Source organism: Mya arenaria, chromosome 2 (genome assembly GCF_026914265.1).
Source record: "Mya arenaria isolate MELC-2E11 chromosome 2, ASM2691426v1".
Classification (NCBI taxonomy): Eukaryota; Metazoa; Mollusca; class Bivalvia; order Myida; family Myidae; genus Mya; species Mya arenaria.
In genome coordinates, this window is record NC_069123.1 from 3,517,218 (window position 1) to 3,538,837 (window position 21,620).

At 34.0% G+C, this 21,620-nt stretch overlaps 2 protein-coding genes across 3 annotated transcripts in view; one reads left to right on the plus strand and one right to left on the minus strand.

The window, feature by feature from the left end:
* Positions 1 to 5,493, plus strand: part of LOC128241731 (TATA-binding protein-associated factor 172-like) — a 58,023-nt gene extending 52,530 nt beyond the window's left edge. For both annotated transcript variants that reach the window (XM_052958791.1, XM_052958800.1), the window contains exon 39: positions 4,299 to 5,493. In XM_052958791.1, coding sequence (XP_052814751.1) covers positions 4,299 to 4,563 — 265 coding nt within the window. In that variant the 3' untranslated portion in view covers positions 4,564 to 5,493. The remainder of the gene's footprint in view (positions 1 to 4,298) is intronic.
* Positions 5,494 to 5,710: 217 nt separating this feature from the next.
* LOC128241743 (uncharacterized) overlaps positions 5,711 to 21,620 on the minus strand; it is a 37,027-nt gene continuing 21,117 nt past the window's right edge. The window contains exons 6-10 of the mRNA XM_052958810.1: positions 19,553 to 19,647; positions 17,489 to 17,657; positions 16,838 to 16,976; positions 13,145 to 13,719; positions 5,711 to 11,446 (exon numbers count right to left, since the gene is read on the minus strand). Of these exons, the coding sequence (XP_052814770.1) occupies positions 11,254 to 11,446; positions 13,145 to 13,719; positions 16,838 to 16,976; positions 17,489 to 17,657; positions 19,553 to 19,647 (1,171 nt within the window). The 3' untranslated portion in view covers positions 5,711 to 11,253. The remainder of the gene's footprint in view (positions 11,447 to 13,144; positions 13,720 to 16,837; positions 16,977 to 17,488; positions 17,658 to 19,552; positions 19,648 to 21,620) is intronic.

The following is a 21,620-nucleotide window of genomic DNA, read 5'->3' on the forward strand; positions in this document are numbered from 1 at the left end:
TCTATCTCAAATGATCTTATACAACTGCACAGTCATTCTCAAAAGATCTTATACAACTGCACAGTCTCTCTCAAATGATCTTATACAACTGCACAGTCATTCTCAAAAGATCTTATACAACTGCACAGTCTCTCTCAAATGATCTTATACAACTGCACAGTCTCTGAGTGACTAGAAGTTACTGCGAGTGTTTCAGTCTTGTCATCATAGCAACAATTGGTGGACTTCGACCTATGACCTCTTCTTAGAAAGGTCACAACAGTTTCTCTATGTGCTGGGATCCAGAAGAAGCAACCATGTGAAATGACATAAATGTTGTTTTTCCGATCAACGGAAAGTCCAAGAGGGGCTGAGATGTCATGTCTAAAAAGTCCTTCCCCGTTTTTCTTTGCAAAGTTGAAACCTTGTACTGTACCTGCGACAGAGTCTGATACAATTATTTCACCCTTTCGGGGTGTTCCACTGACGAACAGTTTTCCATGGAATAAAGTTTTTCCAATATCATCATAGAACATTTTTATAAGAGTGTCACCAGAAAACGAGATTATGTGAACTTGATATCGTTTTGTTTCATACCCTTGTGGATATGTTATTCCGGCTACTAATGCATGGGTAAAACTGGACCGTCTACATATTCCTATACTGTCACAGTAACCATCGGTCTTTATAACCCCATTCCTGGACAGTTTTCTGCCAAAACACAAGTATGGTAGAGATATTTCAACTTTCTCAATTTTTGCTTTTTCGTCAATTGCTATATAGATCTGACTGCGGTGGGAACATATGTCTGTTGGTTTGGAACCGTCTAAGTGGATATAAGAATTGCAACGGAATTTTGTATCAAAAAGTTTTACTTGCTCATTGAGGTAATCACACACAGCAATATATCCACCCGGTAGATAAGTGCATCCTGTAATGATTGCGGCTGCCTGGGCTACATGACGTTTCGGACAACAGATCACATTACACATTGGCAACATACACTCTCCCCTCGTATGCTCCTCTCCGTCTCGTTGATTCCATCGATCCTCGTTATAAATATCGACATAATGAAGTTCAGCCCTGGTGTCAAAAAAAGTTTTCAATACAGCTTGTTTGGATTGCAGAGTTCTTTCCCATGCAGGTTTGGGGCGCTTAGGTTTGGGTGTTGGCTTAGCCTCAGCTCTGATAAGATAGTGGCTACGAGTCGAGGCAAGGTTGCCATGATTGTACGCACAGAAGTTGCATATGTATTTTTCACAATCCTCACACCACCATGTTGCAACTTTCTGGTGCCCGTCGAGCCCGCACTGCCCACATATGGTTAGGGACTCGGGCTGGGATCCTCCGGGCTCGGATCCTGGGTTAACACGATTGTGATGACTAGCACCGCAACCCATACCTGGGATGGAAATAATCTGTGAAGTAAACGATAAGCCTCATAAACAGCGTAGTACTTAATCCACAAGTTGTTATTCTGTTAACTCTAGATCATAAGGTATAGGCTAAAGGGTTAAGAAATGGTGCTGAACTTTTTGGTAGCACCCTTCTTTCCTCAGGGAGAACAGCATAGGTACCCTTAAATCTGCCATCATAGAATTAAAGTATTAAGACTGAAATACATGTTTTGTTTAATTCGCCATTTAAAACTTTATATTACTTGAATTGAACACAATGCCTAAAGTTTTCAGCAAAGTTCATAATATTTAAGCTCTTCACACCCTATTACATGTGCCCTTTTCTCCCTGTTCCTCTTCTGTAGCACCCTGGGGCTAAAACCCTTATCATATATCATAACCAATTAAGTAACCCAATTTATGAATGCCTGTGGCACCAAGGATGCATTTATAGACATCATAGTCATATCATTTTATCATAATTATATGGTGTATTCATTATACATCATGGATATTTATAATACTTTAGTTTTCTATTTGTTATACAGAATATCACAAGAACTCAATTGTTTGTGTTGTTAATTGTGCAGAACTGTTAAAGTGACACTCATATTTAAAATCAATTCATACACATTTATAAATTTTGAGTGATAAATCTATGAATACTTACTAAATAATGCATTTTTGTAAAATATTAATTACTGATAACAAGATTGTAACCATGTATTTAATAAAATATTATATGACTAGTGAGTGCTAAAAGATTTACAGTGCTCATGAGGTAGAAATACCATGTTTTCTGCACCTTTCTTTCAAATTCAACACGGTATCTTTCATAAGAACCATTGTTTTCAAGATAATTAACCTTTTTAGCTCGACTATTCAATGAATAAGGAGAGCTATCTTAGTCACCTGAGTGTCGGCATCCGCGTAACCACTTATGTTAAAGTTTGCGTACCACCTCAAATATTTTCAAAGTCCATCGACATATGGCTTTGAAACTTTGCACACTTGCTCACCATCATGCCCCAAACCTGTACACAGGAGGAGGTCACTGTATCAAGCATTTTGACAAAAATATGCCCCTTTTTCGACTTTAGTTTGTGTACCACCTCAAATATTTTCAAAGTCCATTGATATCTGACTTAAAACTTCGCACGCTTCTTTAACATCATGCCCCCAACCTGTACACAGGAGGAGGTCACTGTATCAAGCATTTTGACATAATTATGCCCCTTTTATGACTTAGAATTTACGTTAAAGTTTGCGTACCACCTCAAATATTTTCAAAGTCCATTGACATCTGGCTTTGAAACTTTGCACACTTGTTCACCATCATGCCCCCTACCTGTATTCAGGAGGAGGTAACTCTATCAAGCCTTTTGACAGAATTAAGCCCCTTTCTTTACTTAGAACTTACATTAAAGTTTGCGTACTACCTCAGATATTTTCACATAGGTTAATATCTCAGCAACTACTTGATGTATTTCATTGAGACTTTATACAATGGTATTCAACCACCCAACCTAATTGAATAACCAAGTTAAATAACTGTATTTTGCAAATAATGGCCCTTTATTATAAGACTTAAAAATTCTGGTTAAAATTTTCCATGTAACCACATTTTTGTTAATATCTCAGCACATCATGTATTCCATTGAAATCTAATCTAACAGTGATCCATGCATGTTTCACCGAACCTTTTCAATCCTTACACTGAAAAGTGGCGGAATAGTAGAGGTGCTGTCTCTGTGACAGCTCTTGTTGATAAATAATAAAAATGTATTAATTGTGGTTTAACTTTTTTGGGAGAAAGAGTGCATCTTTAAACTTTATAGAGCGTACATGAGTGCTGTAGTTTATGAAAGATCATGTACCTGAAGTTTTATATCCACATATTTTCCTCTTCTTTTTTTAAATTCATTTTATGTTAATAGGTTATATTCCAATTGAAGTAGAAAATATAATTTACAGTGTCAATGTCTTTGAAATTTAAAACTTTGCAAGTGACAGCTAGGTGTCATATTTTTTGTACCTTTTGTTTTATTGAGATATCAAAGTAGGTCATAAAGTGTAAGTATTGAATACCACTTAATTGTTCATTAATATCCAATTAGTGCTAGATCACAATTGAAAAGTAGGCAGCAGTTTTGTTCTTAAATGTATTGGATAGAAAATTGAAATTGTATTACAATTTAAAGCTGCACTCGCACAATTTTCCGGTTTTGACAACTTTCTTGTCTTGGAATGAGCCAGTTTTGGTGTAAATGGAAACCAGTGCTTTAAAAAAGTTGACTTAGATAAGATCGCAAATCTTCAAATATGGCCAAAATAAGAGGTTTGTGGCTACTATTAATGCTTTAAGAAAATTGAAGTTATCGGCTGTTTCTCCAACAATTGAGATCAGAGGGGCCGTATTCAAAAAAGCAACTTAGATTGAGTTTTTTTTGATAGGCTGAATGGAATCACTGAGGCATGTTTAAGGATAAGGATAAGATCAATATTGAATATTGGCCCTGTTCTATTGCGAGTTATCTTATATGACTGTGAATTGAAGGTATTGATGCTAAAATCAGCTGACTCTGAGATAAAAACTAAAAATTATGTCTGTGAGAGTGCAGCTTTAAGGTATGTTGTTCTTTGATAGGACCCCTATTGTATAACAATTTAGGATATTCCGTTCTTTTTTAGAATAACTGAAAATAAATAGTTTTAGTCCTTTCCCAACTTACAAAAATATTTGCAACCCAATTTATTTTTATTTAGCCTCAATGGTGGTCATATCTTATTTCATTTTTTTCATTATGGAATAAAGGGGTTACTAAATACTAAACTACCAATTCCTCATAATGTTGGGAGGGAAACCGTAAACAAACTATTAGTTAATTCTGGCCTAATATGATGATTTTTGTCCCGTTTCAGTCTTCAGAAGTTTAAGATTACGATAGCAAACACAATTATCAGCCAAGACAACGCAAGCTTATCAACAATGGGGACAGACCAACTACTGGACCTATTCACTCTCGAGGAAAAGCGGAAGGGCGAGAGTGCATCTGCCAGCGAACAAAAACACTCAGATAAACAGGACACAGTGAAGGCAATATTGGATGGTTTGGGCGATCTCTGGGATGAGCAGCAATACGAGTCCGAATATGATATCAATACGTTCATGAAATCTTTGGTGTGATGTTCATGAAAAATGAAGTGCATTGTTCACGAGATATTTGCATTGATGTTCATGAAATCTTTGGTGTGATGTTCACGAAATATTTACTGTATTGTTTATGAGATATTTGGCTTGATGTTCATGAAATATTATATGTGTTGTTCATGAAATATTCAGTTTTATGTTTAAGAGATATTCGGTGTTATGTTCATGAAATATTTGGTGAGAATAATGAGATTGTATAATTGTGATTTGGTGAACATGCATTTGAACAGTTAGTTTGTCATATGATATTAATATGTTTGTAAAATCTTTGACATCATTATAAGACTATATGACTTTGGCAAGAGCATAATTAATGCATTCAAGAAATCTTTGACATGTTTAATTGAATGTGTAATTAGAATTCAGTCAAACTTTGGAACGAACAACGTTATAATCATGAGTTGAAATATATCAATATTAATAATGTTCATGAAATAGGTGGTGCTGTTTGACTTATGATATTAATACATTCATAGTTTAGGTACAAACTCACTCATAACAACAGCAACAGCATGGTCTCAAAACATGCTTTACCCAAGATTGTTTAGTGAAAATAAATATTAAATTCTTATGAATTCGAGAGTAAAGATAACTTACTCACTAAGCATTTGCATACATCTTTCGAATTTTGATATTAGTCCAGCGAAAGAGATTTTTTAAGTTATTCACTCAGCAAGATTGTGTCAATAATAGTACAATTAAGCACATATTTAACAATTATACGCTAGTTTAGGGACAACCCTCGCAGACTACACAGTTGTTGCTGATAAATAAAAAATGTATTCATATTCCATTGATAATTTTGGATCACATTCTCATGTTAATTTTAAAGAGAAAAACATTTTGTTTAAGAAAATTGTTGTTATTGAAATGACTGCTTGATTCTGAATAAACATTAATAATTAACCTTTTGGCTCTGAGCCAACTGATATTAATATCGTTGGATGGCCATTGTTTCTCAGTCTTCTTCATCCGGGAATCTGGGATCAAAAACTAGGTCACTGGGTCAGCTAAAAATTAGGTCACTAGGTCATTAATTAAATTGTCCAGTTACTAGATCAGAGAATTCTGAGAACAAGCCCTTCAAATACTCCCGTCTTTGAAAAACAACATGAAACTCACATGTAATAAATATTTTATTTTTTAATGACACTTGATAAAATATGTAAATGCAAAATCTAAATTATTATAATTGTTTGAACACGCACATCTAAGGTAAATTATAAACAAGCAATAATGACAATCTCTAAGAAAACAGGAAGATTATAGTTAATTTTCGGTTCACATTTCAAACCAATTCATGATAGGTGATTGATGATGATGAAATTGCACAGAATTAGTTTTGAAGCAGAACATTTGATTTGAAGACAATGAATTTTGAACACGGGTTATTGAAATATCACCATCTATAATGCATCCATTCATAAAAAACATGCACATATAAGGTTTCCATAAACATTTTAAATGACCTTCACCCCGTGGACCCCGGGACGCAATCCCATGAAAGGTTTCCATAAACATTTTAAATGACCTTGACCCCTTGGACCCCAAACACAATCCAATGAAAGGTTCCCATAAACATATTGGCCCATAAGTAATTCAACCATTATTCTATTTTTAGTAAGAGTGACCTTGACCCCCAAACACAATCCCATGAAAGGTTTCCATAAACATTTTAAGTGACCTTGACCCCCAGACGCAATCCCATGAAAGGTCTCTTAAATCATGTTTACCCTCACTCATGTAATTCTGTTTCAACCATTTTTCTAGTGACCACGCCAAGTTATTCAGTTCCAACCGTTTTCTATTTCTAGTAGCAGTGACCTTGACCCCAGTGACCCCGAACGCAATCCCATGAAAGGTCTTTATAAACATTTTATGTGACCTTGACCCAAGGGGCCCCAAACACAATCCCATTGAATGTCTCCATTATCTCTTCCTATCGGTATATACAAAGATATGTCAACCCTTACTGAAGTGAAAACCTAGTTAAGGGTCGGCAGTGGTGCAAAAGTCAACTTCTACTTAGTTTTGAGGTACAATATTTAACAAGCAGTATTCATATATCCAATGCAACATGAAAAGCTGTAATTAGGAAAGAATATTTTATCAGATTTCAAATCAAAAAGCATTTACATTTTCTCAAAATGTCTTGATACAAAAAAAGAATGTTTGTGAGTCAAATTTATCGGAACTGCCCAATCAACAATGTCTTGTGGTTTTGCGTTGATTGCAGCTATTTTAAAAAAGATATATGCATTTTTGTAAACCGGAAATTAATTTCATCCATGAAATTTCATTATTTTTCTGAATTACTTTCTTATTTGACAAGATATCATCCAGATCTTTCAAGACATTGTGAATAGGTGGTCTAGGGCATTTTAACATAAAAAGGAAGTACTAATGTCAACAAACCTTTCCATAATAATGTAAATGCTTTTTTATCTAAAATCTATTAAAATCTTTTTTGGTAAAATTTATTTAATTCCTTACTAACTCAAAACATGTCCCCAAGTATAAATGTTTCACTCCCAAAGAAGATCGTTCCTCAAAACTAAATAAAACATGTATTTTTTAAACGTTTAGTATTTTACCTTCCCACCCACTTTAAAACATAAGTTCATTTTCATTCTTTATTACTATCCTAGGAGTTAATCCAAAAGCCGTACCCTTTTTTCAAATTCTTATAGACCGTTTAAATGTGAAGGAGGGTGAGTGATATGGCAGTCAGGGACTGCTCATATTAAATATATATTGGCAATTTTAATCATGTTGCAAACTCAGAAATAAGCAAAGATATATATATGAAAATTATACCAAACATGCAGAAACAAATATAATAAATTCAATTCTTCAAAGAACAGACTAGCTAAAGAAATTGGCGCAAAAAAACAACAAAAATCATGAAAAAAGACACTCAACATAAAAACAATCTACAGTCCTTTTGATGAGAGTTAATCAAAGTACAGTCAAACCCAATTGGCCCTTAAACCCGGGGACCAGCCAAAATACTTTGAGCTTCGAAAAATTCGAGCCAAGCGTGAATGCTTACATAGAGTATAAAGAAATCGGTCCTTCCATTTAGTTCAGCCAACGAGGAATTTGAGCCAAGAGAGTTTGACTGTATATCTAAAAAATAGACTATTGCCATTAATATTTATTTCAAGGTACCTGAGGTATAGATTAATCCTGGGGCCATATCCATAAAACATCATAAATCAATTCCTAATTCAAATTGACTTCAATTTTCACAGTCAAATTGAAGGAAATGTATAATGTATGTTTTTAACATTAAAGTATGTTCAAGGTCAATGAAAATAATGTACTGTAGAAATTCTTAAATCTTTATTTCATTTATTAAATTAGGAAAGTGATTTAAGTTAGGAAATGACTTAAGATATTTAATGAATACCGCCCCCAACTTTAGAGTCTCATCATAGATGATTTCTCATCAAGTCTAAATTGGTTAATAAAAAAAACTTCTAGCAACCTTGAATCTCAACTTCTTTTTTCTTAATAATAAGTAAATAAATGTGAAAAAATATACTATAAAAGAAAAAGAAAAACAAATGGCACTAAAGTTAATAATACTTTGCGAATCCAAACCCCTACTTTACCACAGCAAAAAAGAAAATAACAAGCACAACCTAAAACATAGGGAGATAGATACTTCAATCTAATATAATTATATAAGAATTTCAGATCAATTTGTAATCCTTTAACAAAATTAAATAAAAAGAAAATTCAAAATGATTCATTATAAACAGGATGAGACAGCATTAGTAAATGACATAGCACATGAAAGTAAGTTTATTATAAATGCAAAATGTCTTGCTCATCCTACTGTATTGTATGGTAAACTTTACACTTGCCATTCTGAACTCCTCGGCCATTTTTCTCAAAAAAATATAGGATTATATTGACGGTTTGTAATGTCAAATATCTGTACACTTAAACTACGCTGCAAGAATATCGCAGTTATTTCACTTTTTTGGAATGCTTATAATGTTTGCAATTATACACTTCACTGGCAACCAATTTTTACTTAGATCTACGAATACAAGCTATAACAGTACATTTTATTAATAATATTATACAAATTTTTAAGAGCTAGTTCTGCTAATGTACCAGCATCAGCCGAGGTTGTTTCGATAAATATGGCAGAGGAGTTCCGAATGCACAGTTGCACAAAACATAAAGCTGACAATATGAATAAAGTATCTTTTAATGAATAACACCACCTGGTTTCACGTAACAACCTATTTAACGACTAGTGGCCAAGTCTGATTGGTTTATTACTGTTGGTTTATTACTGTCTAGAATCAAATTTTAGGATACCAGGCGATTTTTTTTTACATTAAATCAGCTCCAGCTTTAAATCTTTGAAATAATATTATAAAAATTTCATGGGTTCATAATGATCAAATTAGATGTTTTACAATTACTTAATTTTCGAAAAAAAAATACCAGATAAAATCTTGCTACATTTAAAACAGCATGGATAAAAATGATAAATAAATTCATGACACAAAATAAAGAAATGACAGGAAAAACAGGAAATAAATAAATGCTTTCAAGTCATTTTCAAAATCAAATAATCTATTTCAAGTATTAGACTTGATAAAATCTTTATTTGGAATTAATATTGCAAAACCATGTTAAGTAAATGTTTCACTATCACTTTCCATACATTTCAAATTGAAAAAGAAAAATAGTGACTGTCTAAATACAATGAATTAAGACAAATAAATACATGTATTCAAAGCAATTATAAGCTGTATAACATACGGAAACGAGACTAAAAACTATTGAATAAATAACACAATCAAATTACTAAAATTTGTGGAGTTGTCGCCATAATGTACCAAGTGACATTAAGTTATATGAGTGGTTGAAATATAGAAACATTCACAATTTTAATCAAATGATTCCACCCTGTTAGTCCCTAGAATGAAAACTGTCCGTAGCGATAAGCTCAAAACTATTAATAGCTAAAAAGCACTGGAGACAGAATAGCAGGCAAGAATATCCTCTATAATTCCACACAAAAAATCACTTATCATAAAATCTGTTTATTTTCATTGATATACACAGAGACATTGTACAACTGCACATATGGTGAAAATTGGCAAAGGGCGTAGCTTGCAATACTGACATAAACACAGTGCTTAACACCTGCAGCAGAAGTGTGTAGAAATATTCGCCCAAAATTGCACAATTATTCATGAATTTATAGTCAAAGGGAGGTAACATGCAAATTGGCCTTGCTTTGCCTTAAAAGATTTTGGTATTAGTACATTATTCTTGGCCTTCTTCTATGGAAAAGATGTAACAAACATGTATGCTGGAAACTGGCATAGCTTACAAGACTGACGCACGCACATTGCTCAATAACCGCCAGCCACAGAAGTCAGTAGAAATATTTGCCAAAAATTTCAAAACTTAATGAATTTATGAGAAAAGGGAGATACACTGTAACATGAAAATTGGCCTTGCCTTAAAGATTTCAGTATAGATACATTATTACTTTGCCTATGTTCTACGGAAAAAAGACGACCTACAATATAACCTGTAAATGTACCGGTACACAAACATGACTGTATGCATATTGTCAATGTGAACAGGTGGTAGTCACATGATCCTAATAAGCATAGAGAAAGTGTTTGTTATGCGCTTACATTAAACAAGCTCTGTATACATAAATGGTGCTGTGTATAGATTAGTGCGTTGTCTGCTTAAAATACTGAATCGCAGGGGATGGTGGGTCATTGGCAGCTGAAAGTTCTGGGGGAGTATACATTTACAGTTTATGTCATGTTTCTATAATTATTCAAAAAACTCTAATACATAAATAATAATATGTGCACATGTAACCCATAATTTCAATTCATGAACAAAGTTACTTTGAAGTGACAGTATAAATGATTAAAAAAGCTATTCCAATGTGCCTTTCGAATCTCACTTTCTAAAACTGAACTTGCAATGACAATGCAACATGTATTTTATGTATAAAATGACATACAAAAAATATGATGTTAAAATATAAAATTCTTACAAACATTTACCCAATTAACAATACAAAAATGAAAATCATTCAAGATTTTTTATAAATTTGTGAATAAATAAAAAGAATATTCATTTTCAAATTTCAGACAAAGCCAGCATATTGACAATGTTTGTCATGGAGTTATATAGTTTATGTAGTTATAAAAAATGTTCACAATTATATTACAATGACAATTTATTAAAGAAAATATAATTCAAAATTGTCTTCAGAACTTCCACTGAACTGTTTAGTTAATAAAACTTCATGATTGCTGGTATCACATGACATCTGTCAAATACCAATTGAGCGTTTTAAGCTGTTTTTCAATTCAAACTCTAAGTTATCAATTACAATACTTTGTTGTCATTTACAGGACCTTCTGTGTTGTCAATTAAAATATCAATTTTGATATAAAAAAAAAAAAGACACTAAAAGAAGTATTAATTATTTCAATTTCAAAAATAGGAATTTCATAAAAAAAATGTGTCGGGGGGAAAATAAGCTTTGTATATATAATAATAACTCAATTTCGTCTAGTAACCTTGTTTGGGCTCACATGGTGAGTCAAATTTGTCACTGACGGTAACTGTTTGGTCATACAAATTAAATCACAATTCAAACTAAACTTCAACAGGCTCCGTTGCATCTGTAATGTCAAATGGTAGACCGTCTGGGTGTATATCTTCATCACTATCTTCATCATCATATTCATAATCATCAATAGCACCAACAGCTGCATTGAAGGTGTTGTTGATAGGGGTACCACCTCGTGTTCTAAAAACACCATGATTGTCATATTGATTTTGCTCAGTACTGAAATATAATGTAGGATAATTAGAGTATAACATGTGCTTTATTTAAAGCTGCATCCTCACAGATTAACCTTTTTTGTCTTGGAATAAGCCAAATTTTGCGTCAATGTCTGAAAACCGGTGATGTTAGACTGCTGATTAAAGATCAGATCGCTGTTTTAATATTTACGCTCGAAAATTGATGTTTTATGGCTAAAAGTGTTACTTACACTTCAAGAAAAATGAAAATTTTGGCAGTTTTCCAAGCAATTGAGATCTGTTCTATTGTGTGTTATCCTATATGACTGAATTGATAACACTGACGCCAAAATCAGCTGATTCTGAGACAAAAAATGAAAAAGTTGTCAAATTGGTCAATCTGTAAGATTGCAGCTTTAAGTATGACTAATGTGATTAATTTAAATACAAAGCACGGTAAATGTAGATATATAATGTATTTAATTTACATATAAATTGTGGTTTATATCAAAATATACATACACTACCGGGTATATAAAATACAGAATTTTGGGCATTAATTGTTGTCAATTTGAATATAAACTGTGGTTTATTTATTAATCAATTTATTCTGTATAGTACAAATGGTGAAATCATCCATCAAAAATTATAATCAGATAAAATAGTATGAAACTAGTGAAGTTATGGTCTTATTCTTTGACTTTACTATTCCATTAATAATTGCATAATGCAAATAGATTGAAAATGGAAGGCTTACTTAGTTATTTTCAAAAAATTGACAAAATTCAATAGTTGGCCAATGAACACAAGTGATGTCAAAAGTCAGGCCTGGTTTTTTGTGTCAACACTTTTGGTGCAAAAATATATAATTAACGATCCAATACATGTGTCCCTTCATCAGAACATTTTAACTTCCTAGATGTAAGTAAACCCACAACCAAATGTTAGTAATCAGATGACTCAGGTGATATCACCTTGGCCTTTTCTAAAACATTGAAAGAATCATTTGATTTATGTTATAGGGGCGATTTAAATTTGCTCAAGACAACAATTAATGGTGTTTGCATCAATTTAAACATGGAATCTATGAGTTATGCAAAATCAAAAACATGTTTCCGGTTACACACAGCCCAAACATAAAACACATTCTTTCAGGTAGGAATTCCTTTTGTTGATTTTTTTTAAAAATTAAGCTATTTTTATCAGCGTTATATATAGTAGGGAATATGCATTTCTATATTACAAAATAGTTTCTTAAGCTACTTCAAAATGAGATACATTTTTATGTACATGTCTGTGCATTGGTGCAAAACATAGGAACAGGCATGTCGGTCAAAAGTTAAAACTGTTTTATAGGCAAGATATAAACGTTGTTGGATTCTCATACCCACTAAAATGTTTTTGATTTAACAAACATAAACATGTCATATTGGAGAGAAGTGATTGAAATTCTGTTAAAAAAAAAGAATTTTAAAAAAGACCAAGAAAAAAACATATCTTCAGCCTAGTCAATCAGACCTGTCACCATCTTATCAATGAACAAGTTGTATGATCATTTTTTTTAATTTGAATTATTACAAATAGATCAGCTGGAGATGTTGCGATAGGTATTTTTTAATTTGCAGCTTAAAATTTGTGTTAAATATCTGACACTTCTTACAAAAATTTGCATATTTCTCCCATCTTCTGATATTATTTTGTCCTTAGATTGCCCCCATTTTCCCCAGCGGTGCATACATACTTTGTAAGTGTTGAGGAATGGGATGAAGCTGAGGATTGTTTTCTGGGAACGCCACCAGTAAACGTGGAAAAAATGGGTGGGTTGCTAGGGTCACTGTATGAACTCGCTGGGGCGTAAATCTCCGGAGCGGGGTTTGGATTTACGCTTGGCTGTCTAGGCGAGGGGTCGTAAAATCGTCCATTGGCAAAATAACCCATGGTAAGATCCGACCCCGAACAATTCAAAGTCGAAAAACTGTCACTGTACTTTTTTATGTCCCACGGAATTTCGTACTGTCTTTTAAGGCTTTCTTTGGTTGTTGATTTGATCGTATTGTTCTGAGATACAGACAGGTGATTGTTTGTGTTTCCTGCCGGCAATTTTCCTCCATCATAGTCAACAGGCACAGGAACACTACTGTAGAATGAGCCGTTTGAAAGGTTGGATGCGTTAAGCTGGGAATTGCGCTTGTGCAGGGTAGCGTATGGGTTGGGTTTCTTAATAACGGGGGTTGCATAAGGATTGCTATTGGCAGAAGGGGGAACTTCGATGTAAGAAATCTTGTGTACTGGATTCGTCTCTATTGATTCCTCCGCCTGCAAGAAATAAAGTTGACATTCAGTAAAATGTTGGAAAGAAAGCTTCGGCAATAACCCCTCATCCCATTCATATCAGTATGTTAAGCAGACATTAAAGCTGATACATCAAATTTCTAAAGTGAACTGGATGTTAAGGGCCGAGTTTTTTTCTACTGAATGAAACAATTCCAGCTTGGCTCGATTTTCCTGAGGCTTGATGTATTTTTGCCGGTCCCTGGAAGTTTAAGCCAACGAGGTTTGACATAAATTAGATACAAAATAAATCGGACTATGGATTGACTGATGGAATAAGTGATGGTCAAACATTTGCAAATTAAGCTGCAATGAAGCATCTCTCTTTTAAAAGATGGATAATTATGTAGCTTAAATTGCTGGAAGGAAGCACAGAAATTCAATGACATTTAATTGAAAGAACAATGAATTTTACTGACAACAAATTGTATCTTTGTAGTAACTTGAGATTGCATTTTTGTAAAAGGGTTTATCTCCCCCATTGTATGGTTATAGCTGAGAAAAAATAAATGATGGGCATGAAATTTGTAATTTTAGACTGGAGACGAATAAACAGTGGCCTTGAAGTTTGATCTATTCACGCATATTCGATAATGAACATCTACTGCATAAGTGATCCTATGAAAATTGACAAGAGCTGTCACAGAGACAGCGCGCTCGACTATTCCGACGCTTTTCTATGTAAGGATTGAAAAATTTTGGCGAAACATGCATGGATCACTGTTAGATTAGATTTCAATGCAATACATGATGTGCTGAGATATACATAAATTGAATATGAAAATATTTGAGGTGACAAACTCAAACTTTAACATAAATTCTAAGTCGAAAAAGGGGCATAATTTTGTCAAAATGCTTGATAGAGTTGCCACCTCCTGTGTACAGGCTTGGGGCATGATGGTGAATAAGTGTGCAAAGTTTCAAAGCCAGATGTCAATGGACTTTGAAAATATTTGAGGTGGTACGCAAACTTTATCATAAGTGGTTACGCCGACGCTGACGCTGATGCCAACGCTCGGGTGACTAGGATAGCTCTCCTTATTCTTCAAATAGTTGAGCTAAAAATTAATGTGATAGATGGATTAAAGAAGGATCATTTTACTTTAGGAAGTTCCTGGACCAAAATGATTTCAAGTTCTTGAGCAGTAGTCCCGAAATCTTTTTTTCACCTCAAGGTCACTGCAACCTTGGCCATTGACCTACTGATCTCAAAATCATTTGAGGTCATCTTCTAGTAATGACCAACTGGCACACCAAGTATGAAGTTCCTCAGTGCAAGCATTCTTGAGTTATTGAGTGGAAACCATTTTTCACCTGAAGGTCACTGTGGGGTCATCTAATAGTCATGACTTAACCTCCATGGCATTATTTTTTTTAAAAATCGTAATGCATGAGTAAGATACAGCCCAGTAAAGGATCAGTAAAGACCAGTCCTTTTAACTTTTAACCTCATGTGACCTTGACCTTTGAGATATAGACTTGGGACTTGAAGGCGAAGTGCCAATTCATCGTCATCAACATTCATGTCAAGTTTCTTGGAAATCTTGTAATTCTTAGTTATGAAGCGGCCCGAACATGGTACAGTCCTTCGCCCCGTATATCCCATTTGGGGTCACCAACTGACCCTGTAACTTATTTTACCAAGTTTTATTTCAATCCCATTAGAAAATTCCAAAATATGGCCAGAACAAGCACCCATTATGGAAAAAATTCAGGTTAAGGGGAGTTCCCTTTAAAACTTACATCCGGGACAAACACCTATTTTAAAAAAAATCAGGTTAAGAGGAGATAACTGAAAAAGTATGCAGGGCAGGATTCTTGTGTACTGCACTTTCTCTCTTTGCCATATATCAATATTTCAAGTTTCATTTCAATTTCTTAAATACTTGCAAAGATGTGGCTCAGAGAAACTCCCATATGAAAAAAATATCAGGTTAAGGGGATTTTAATGGAAGATAACTTATAAAATATAAAGGGCAGGAGTATGGAACTAGTGCACTGCACTTCCTCTTATTACCATCTGTCTTGTTTCAAGTTTTATTTCAATGACTTAAGAACTGTCACACAAGCATCCCTTATAAAAAATATGATGTTAATGTCATGGGAAGGCGTTAAGAGGAAATAACTAAAATATAAGAATGGCATAATCCTGGTCTTGGGTACTGCTCTTTCACTGGTTGCCATCTATCTGCATTTCAAGTTTCAATTCTATCTCTTTAATACCCTAAGTACTGTCAGACAAGCATCCCTTATAAATAAAATAACAGGTTTAGGGTCGAGGGAGGGGTAAATGGGAAATAACTAAAACAAGTGCAGGCATGATCATTGTCTTGGGAACTACACTTTCTTTTATTGCCATCTATCTACATTTCTAGTATTATTTCTATCCCTTTAATACTTTACAAGATATGGCCCAGATAAACTTCAATTTTTGAAAACTATCAGGATAAGGAGAGTTTCAGGGGAGATATGATTCTTGTGCACTGCAATTTCCACTTTTGTCATCTTTCTACAAGCTTCATTTCAATCCATTAGTAACTTCAAAGATATGACCCAAACGTAAAGGGGAGAAAGCTAAAAAAATATGCAGAGCAGGATTATGGTTCTTGTGCACTGCACTTCCTCTCATAACCATCTATCTATATGTCATGTTTCATTTCAATCGTCTTTAACCCATTTACAACAAATATCAGGTAAAGGGGAGAGATCTTAAGAAGTATGTTGGGCAGGATAATGGCTCTTGTGCACTGCCATTGCCATCTATCTATATCTTAAGTTTCAAATAGATCCCTCTAGAACAGTCCGAGATATGGCCAAAACATTAATATTTTAGCACCTTGACAATTATGAAAAAATGTTTTTTGGGAGGTTACTTAATAAAAGCTGATAATAGAGAAATGGTTTTTGTGCACTGCAATTCCTCTCGTTTGCCATCTATCTATATACCAAGTTTTATTTCAATCCCATCAGCAGTTTTGTAGTGATTCTCCAGATAACGGTGTGACAGACACAGACAGACAGCCAAGGCTGCGACTATATCCTCCTCCCTTTGGGGAGCATAAGAACATACAATCTTAGAAACATAAAAAGGCAAAGAACATACTGGTTCCACATCCATCTGTTTGTCTTCGATCATCTGGTGAGCCCACTCCATGAGCCCAAGGGAATCAGAGGGAATACTTGCGCCGGGATCTTTCCGATGGACCAAAACCAACACTCGACACAGCTGGTGAATTACTCCCCTGGAATCATCAATAAAGTGGTAACAAGAGATTTTGTAAAATATGTATGCTCCATAATGGCAGCAAAAGCAAACTATGCAGATAAACAAATAGCTGCTTAAAGGTCAAGTGTAGTGATAAACAATAGTATATAACAAATTTGAGGACTGTTGAAATCCTTTTATTAAAAATAAGACTTGTGTTCAAGACCTTGACCAACTGACCTCAAAATCAATAGGGGTCATCCCCTGGTCATAAACAACCTCTCTACTAAGTTTAAAGACCTTAGGCCCAAGCATACTTCAAATATCAATGGAAGAAGCACTTTCTGTTCAAGATTTTAGAGACAATTTTAAGGGAAAAAAATGTGGGGTAAACAATATGGTAGGAGGACATGAGAAAAACCAACCCAGAACCTTTTGCTTACCCAATAACAACACCTCACGCTTCTCATATTTTTATTATTATCAGTCCCAATTTTCCCTGCTAAAACATAGATGGGCTTAACATTATTCATAAACTAAATCACTCACTTGTATGTTGATACTCTGGGATCTGATTTATCCATGGCCCGAAGTTTGTGTCGTATCTCGTTGAGCATTGTAAGAAGGGTTTGAGCATGTGGGCGAAGCCTCTCTAGCTCACGAATGTAGACATCGCGATCAATCAGGTTGTGCACAAGAGATGGTTCGTTTTCTGTATCTGTGTGATGCAAATATGTAATAAAATGATCATTGTTAGGGTATAAAGTGAATAACAGCATATTATTGCCTATTGTCACTTAACAGATTTCAAGTTTATTATAGCCAACAAAAAAGTTAAAGCATACCGCAGCTGCTGACAACACCCAAGGCTATGACAATACTTAAACCTATATTCTTCAATTAGACGCCAAATGGTGACATGTACAGCTGGTCGAAAGAGTCTTTGACACAAACATAATACACTTCCATGCAATTGCAACACAGTATAACTTGGAGTTGAACAATAAGCAGATAATTACTATGTTTATTAAGACTTACATAATAGCATTTGGTCACATTCTATGGGGTGTAATACAGTTGAACACCGCTTTTCCGAACACTGCTATTTCGAAATTATTTTTCAGTCCCGATTTAACTCCTTCTTTGTTTAACTAAATTTTTAATCTTTAATCCGAAATCGCTAGTCAGAAATAATTGCTAGAAATAATTGCTATTCCAAAGTAAAAATTACGGTCCCGATTTGGTATTTCACTACTATTTATCAATTCTTATATCGAACTTGACCATGTCATAGTTTCGAATGTAATTGGACATCGGCTTAAGGTGACAATGGTGCACAGTTAGCGCTTGTTCAAGAATGACACTAAGCACAAGTATGTTACAAACATCAATGTCAGAAAATGAGTGATCATTTGGAGATGTAGAGTGTATATAATTGCTGGTAAACACATCCTGAATATCATTCCAAAATGTCTATCTCATCAGATTCGATTGCCGCATGCTCACTCGACCTGCTACCGAAAAATCCGTGCTATGTTCAGAATGCATACATGTGCTGTCATTTTGTTTTAAATGTTTTACGTTGTTTGATAAAGAACTATAATAACGAATTATTTGTCATTTCTTAAACAATAAATCAACAAATATTTTTGTATATGAAAGACCACTCAAACCGAATGTATCATATTGGTAACATGTAACCGACATTGCAATCTTCACGACTTAGTATTTCATGTCATCTATAATGCGTAAACGGTGTCATATTTTTGAAAATTGTAAATCCGAAATATTGCTATTCCGAAATAATATGTTGGGTCCCTACGATTTCGGATTAACAGTGTTCAACTATATATGAAATAGAAGAGCACCTCTAACTTTATCATGTACTCAATTTTTCAAAAAGTATCAACAATCTTCAATTTTGAGTATGACATTGACCTTGACCTTGGAGGTACAGACCTGGGTTTTGTGCATGACACATTGCCTCATTATGGTGAACCCTCATGGTGAGTTTTTTGAAAATCTTATAATGCATGGTCAAGATGCTTTGACAGACACACACAAGCATATACACAGAACTCCAACACTATGCCTCATCTTGATAAACCTTCATGGCAAGTTTTTCTATAAAGCCTGGTCAAAATACAGCCTTTACAAGATTTTATGAAGACCAATTGCACAGTACTCATTTTGACATTTAACCTTATATGCTGGCCAGTTGTATGTCATTTGTGCGTCCATCCGTAAACAATTGCTTGTGTACCTTATAAAATCTTCAGTTTTTCTTGCATCTTAATCAAACTCATACACAGGTTAGATACCCATAAGGTTTCAGTTCCTTTTATAAATCAACCAGTTCTACCCAAACATGACTGGATAATGTTCCTTGAAATGCTGCAGCCCTACCAAGCATTTTCAAAGGGAGACAACTTTGTACAGAGAGTTATGCATAGTTGTAGTATTGTCCCTTTCTTTGCTTCTCTTCAAGTTCTTGGCACTAGGGTTACATGCCCACCAAACTATTTATCAATTTTGGCCTGATGCATTAAAACTAGGCATCAGCCTTTTTGAACCCAAAACCCGACAGACATAATGGTGCTAAAAAATACTCACCGAATCCCCTATTATCATACATCGGCACCTTTTTCACGTTCCCTTCCTGCATGTGTCCAGCCACATAATGCGTCTCATTTAGATTTACGTTTCTTCTACAACACAAAAGACACTTTTTTAACATTTTGTCCTCGCACCAAATAAGGTCTTGACACTGGATTTTATGAGATGTATTCCTTCTTTTTTTCTCTATTCAGTTAATCACTGTTGTGTATATAAGTTTATTCCTCTATTCCATCTTTCCTATTCATTCTAAATCCTGTGACATCACTTTTCTTACAATTTTATGATTGGTAAACTTTGGTAGACTTAGTATGCTTTTTTGCTATATTATCATTTTTTTAATTTTTAAATTGTATTAGTTTTCAAAAATTGTTGTTTAATTTTGAAAAATGTTAATTACAAATATTCACTGTTAAATGTTTGTGGCATGCATAACTCCAATACATGTGTTATATAAATATTCATATCCATTTTCTTACTGTAACAGGAATTTCCATAATTTTAATTAAATTATTACAGTTTATTTTTTTCTTCTAAATTCACCACTTTTAATATTTTGAACTTTTGCTGCACAAAAGTCTTTCTTTTTCTTTTAAAAAAAAATGCAATTATTTCGAAAAAGTCTTCACGCAAACACAAATATAACAATTTTTACTATGTTTACTTAAATTTTACATAAATTAATAAATGAAAAAGAAAGATCTTAAATCTGAAATTGTACATCTATAAATGTTGAACAACATCAATAATGAATCGTAAATAATTTAACGATTTGTCCTCTCGTCACATTATTTCACAACGGACAAACTTGGCCTGAGGGTTTCTGATATAATCTTTATACATTATTTACATCATTCGATTTATATTATTTAATCAGATGTAAGCATTATAATCATAGTGTTTTCAGGCAATTTTTCAAGTTTAAATACATATTGACCTTAAAGACCACATGTTTAGTTCGTTATCTCCTTATTTGCTTATTCATCCAAAAGGCCTTAGGAAATAATAGAAAAATAAGTAAAATGTATTAATCCTGATATTTTTGTACCATTTAAACATTATCTAAATGGTGATAGATATCAACAGTTTTTCAGATATTCTCATTGTGGCATTAAGAAATTAAGAAAGAATTTCTGAATAGTGTATTAAGCCTCAATCACACCAAAGACTGTTCCAGAGCATCCCAGAAAGAAATTGGTGGATAGGGTCTGATCAATGTTGGCTCAACATTTGGTCCAGGCTAATTTGGGTCAGTCTTGGATGTTCCTGGATGATCTGTCATGGTCATGGTCATGGTCTTGGACACTATCCCGGCAATTTCATACGCTTAAAATTTGCTGTGGTCCTCCCAAACCATCAGAAAGTACTTTTCAAATCAAGGGAGTCCAAGTCGGCCTGTGTTGCGACTGGTTGGCTCAAAGATGGTCCATAGATGGTCCGTGTTGGTCTAGAGCGCTCCAGCATGCCTTGTTTAGCCATGGCTCCGTGATGATCTGTTGTAGTGTCATTTTGGGTCCAGGCTGGTGATACTGTTTTTGTCACAATCCAGGGATCATTAGCTAAATTTCACCCCGGTGACACCCTGGATTTGTCTTGATCCAGGGTGTTCCATGATAATTCAGGGCCAGGCTTTGGTGTGACTGTAGCTTTAATGATTATTCCAGATGTTCTTGTAGCATTAGAATGTATCTGAATGGTGTTAAATATCAACAGTTTTTCAGATGTTCTTGTAACATTAGAATGTATCTGAATGGTGTTAAATATCAACTGTTTTTCAGATGTTCTTGTAACATTAGAATGTATCTGAATGGTGTTAAATATCAACAGTTTTTCAGATGTTCTTGTAACATTAGAATGTATCTGAATGGTGTTAAATATCAACTGTTTTTCAGATGTTCTTGTAACATTAGAATGTATCTGAATGGTGTTAAATATCAACTGTTTTTCAGATGTTCTTGTAACATTAGAATGTATCTGAATGGTGTTAAATATCAACTGTTTTTCAGATGTTCTTGTAACATTAGAATGCATCTGAATGGTGTTAAATATCAACTGTTTTTCAGAT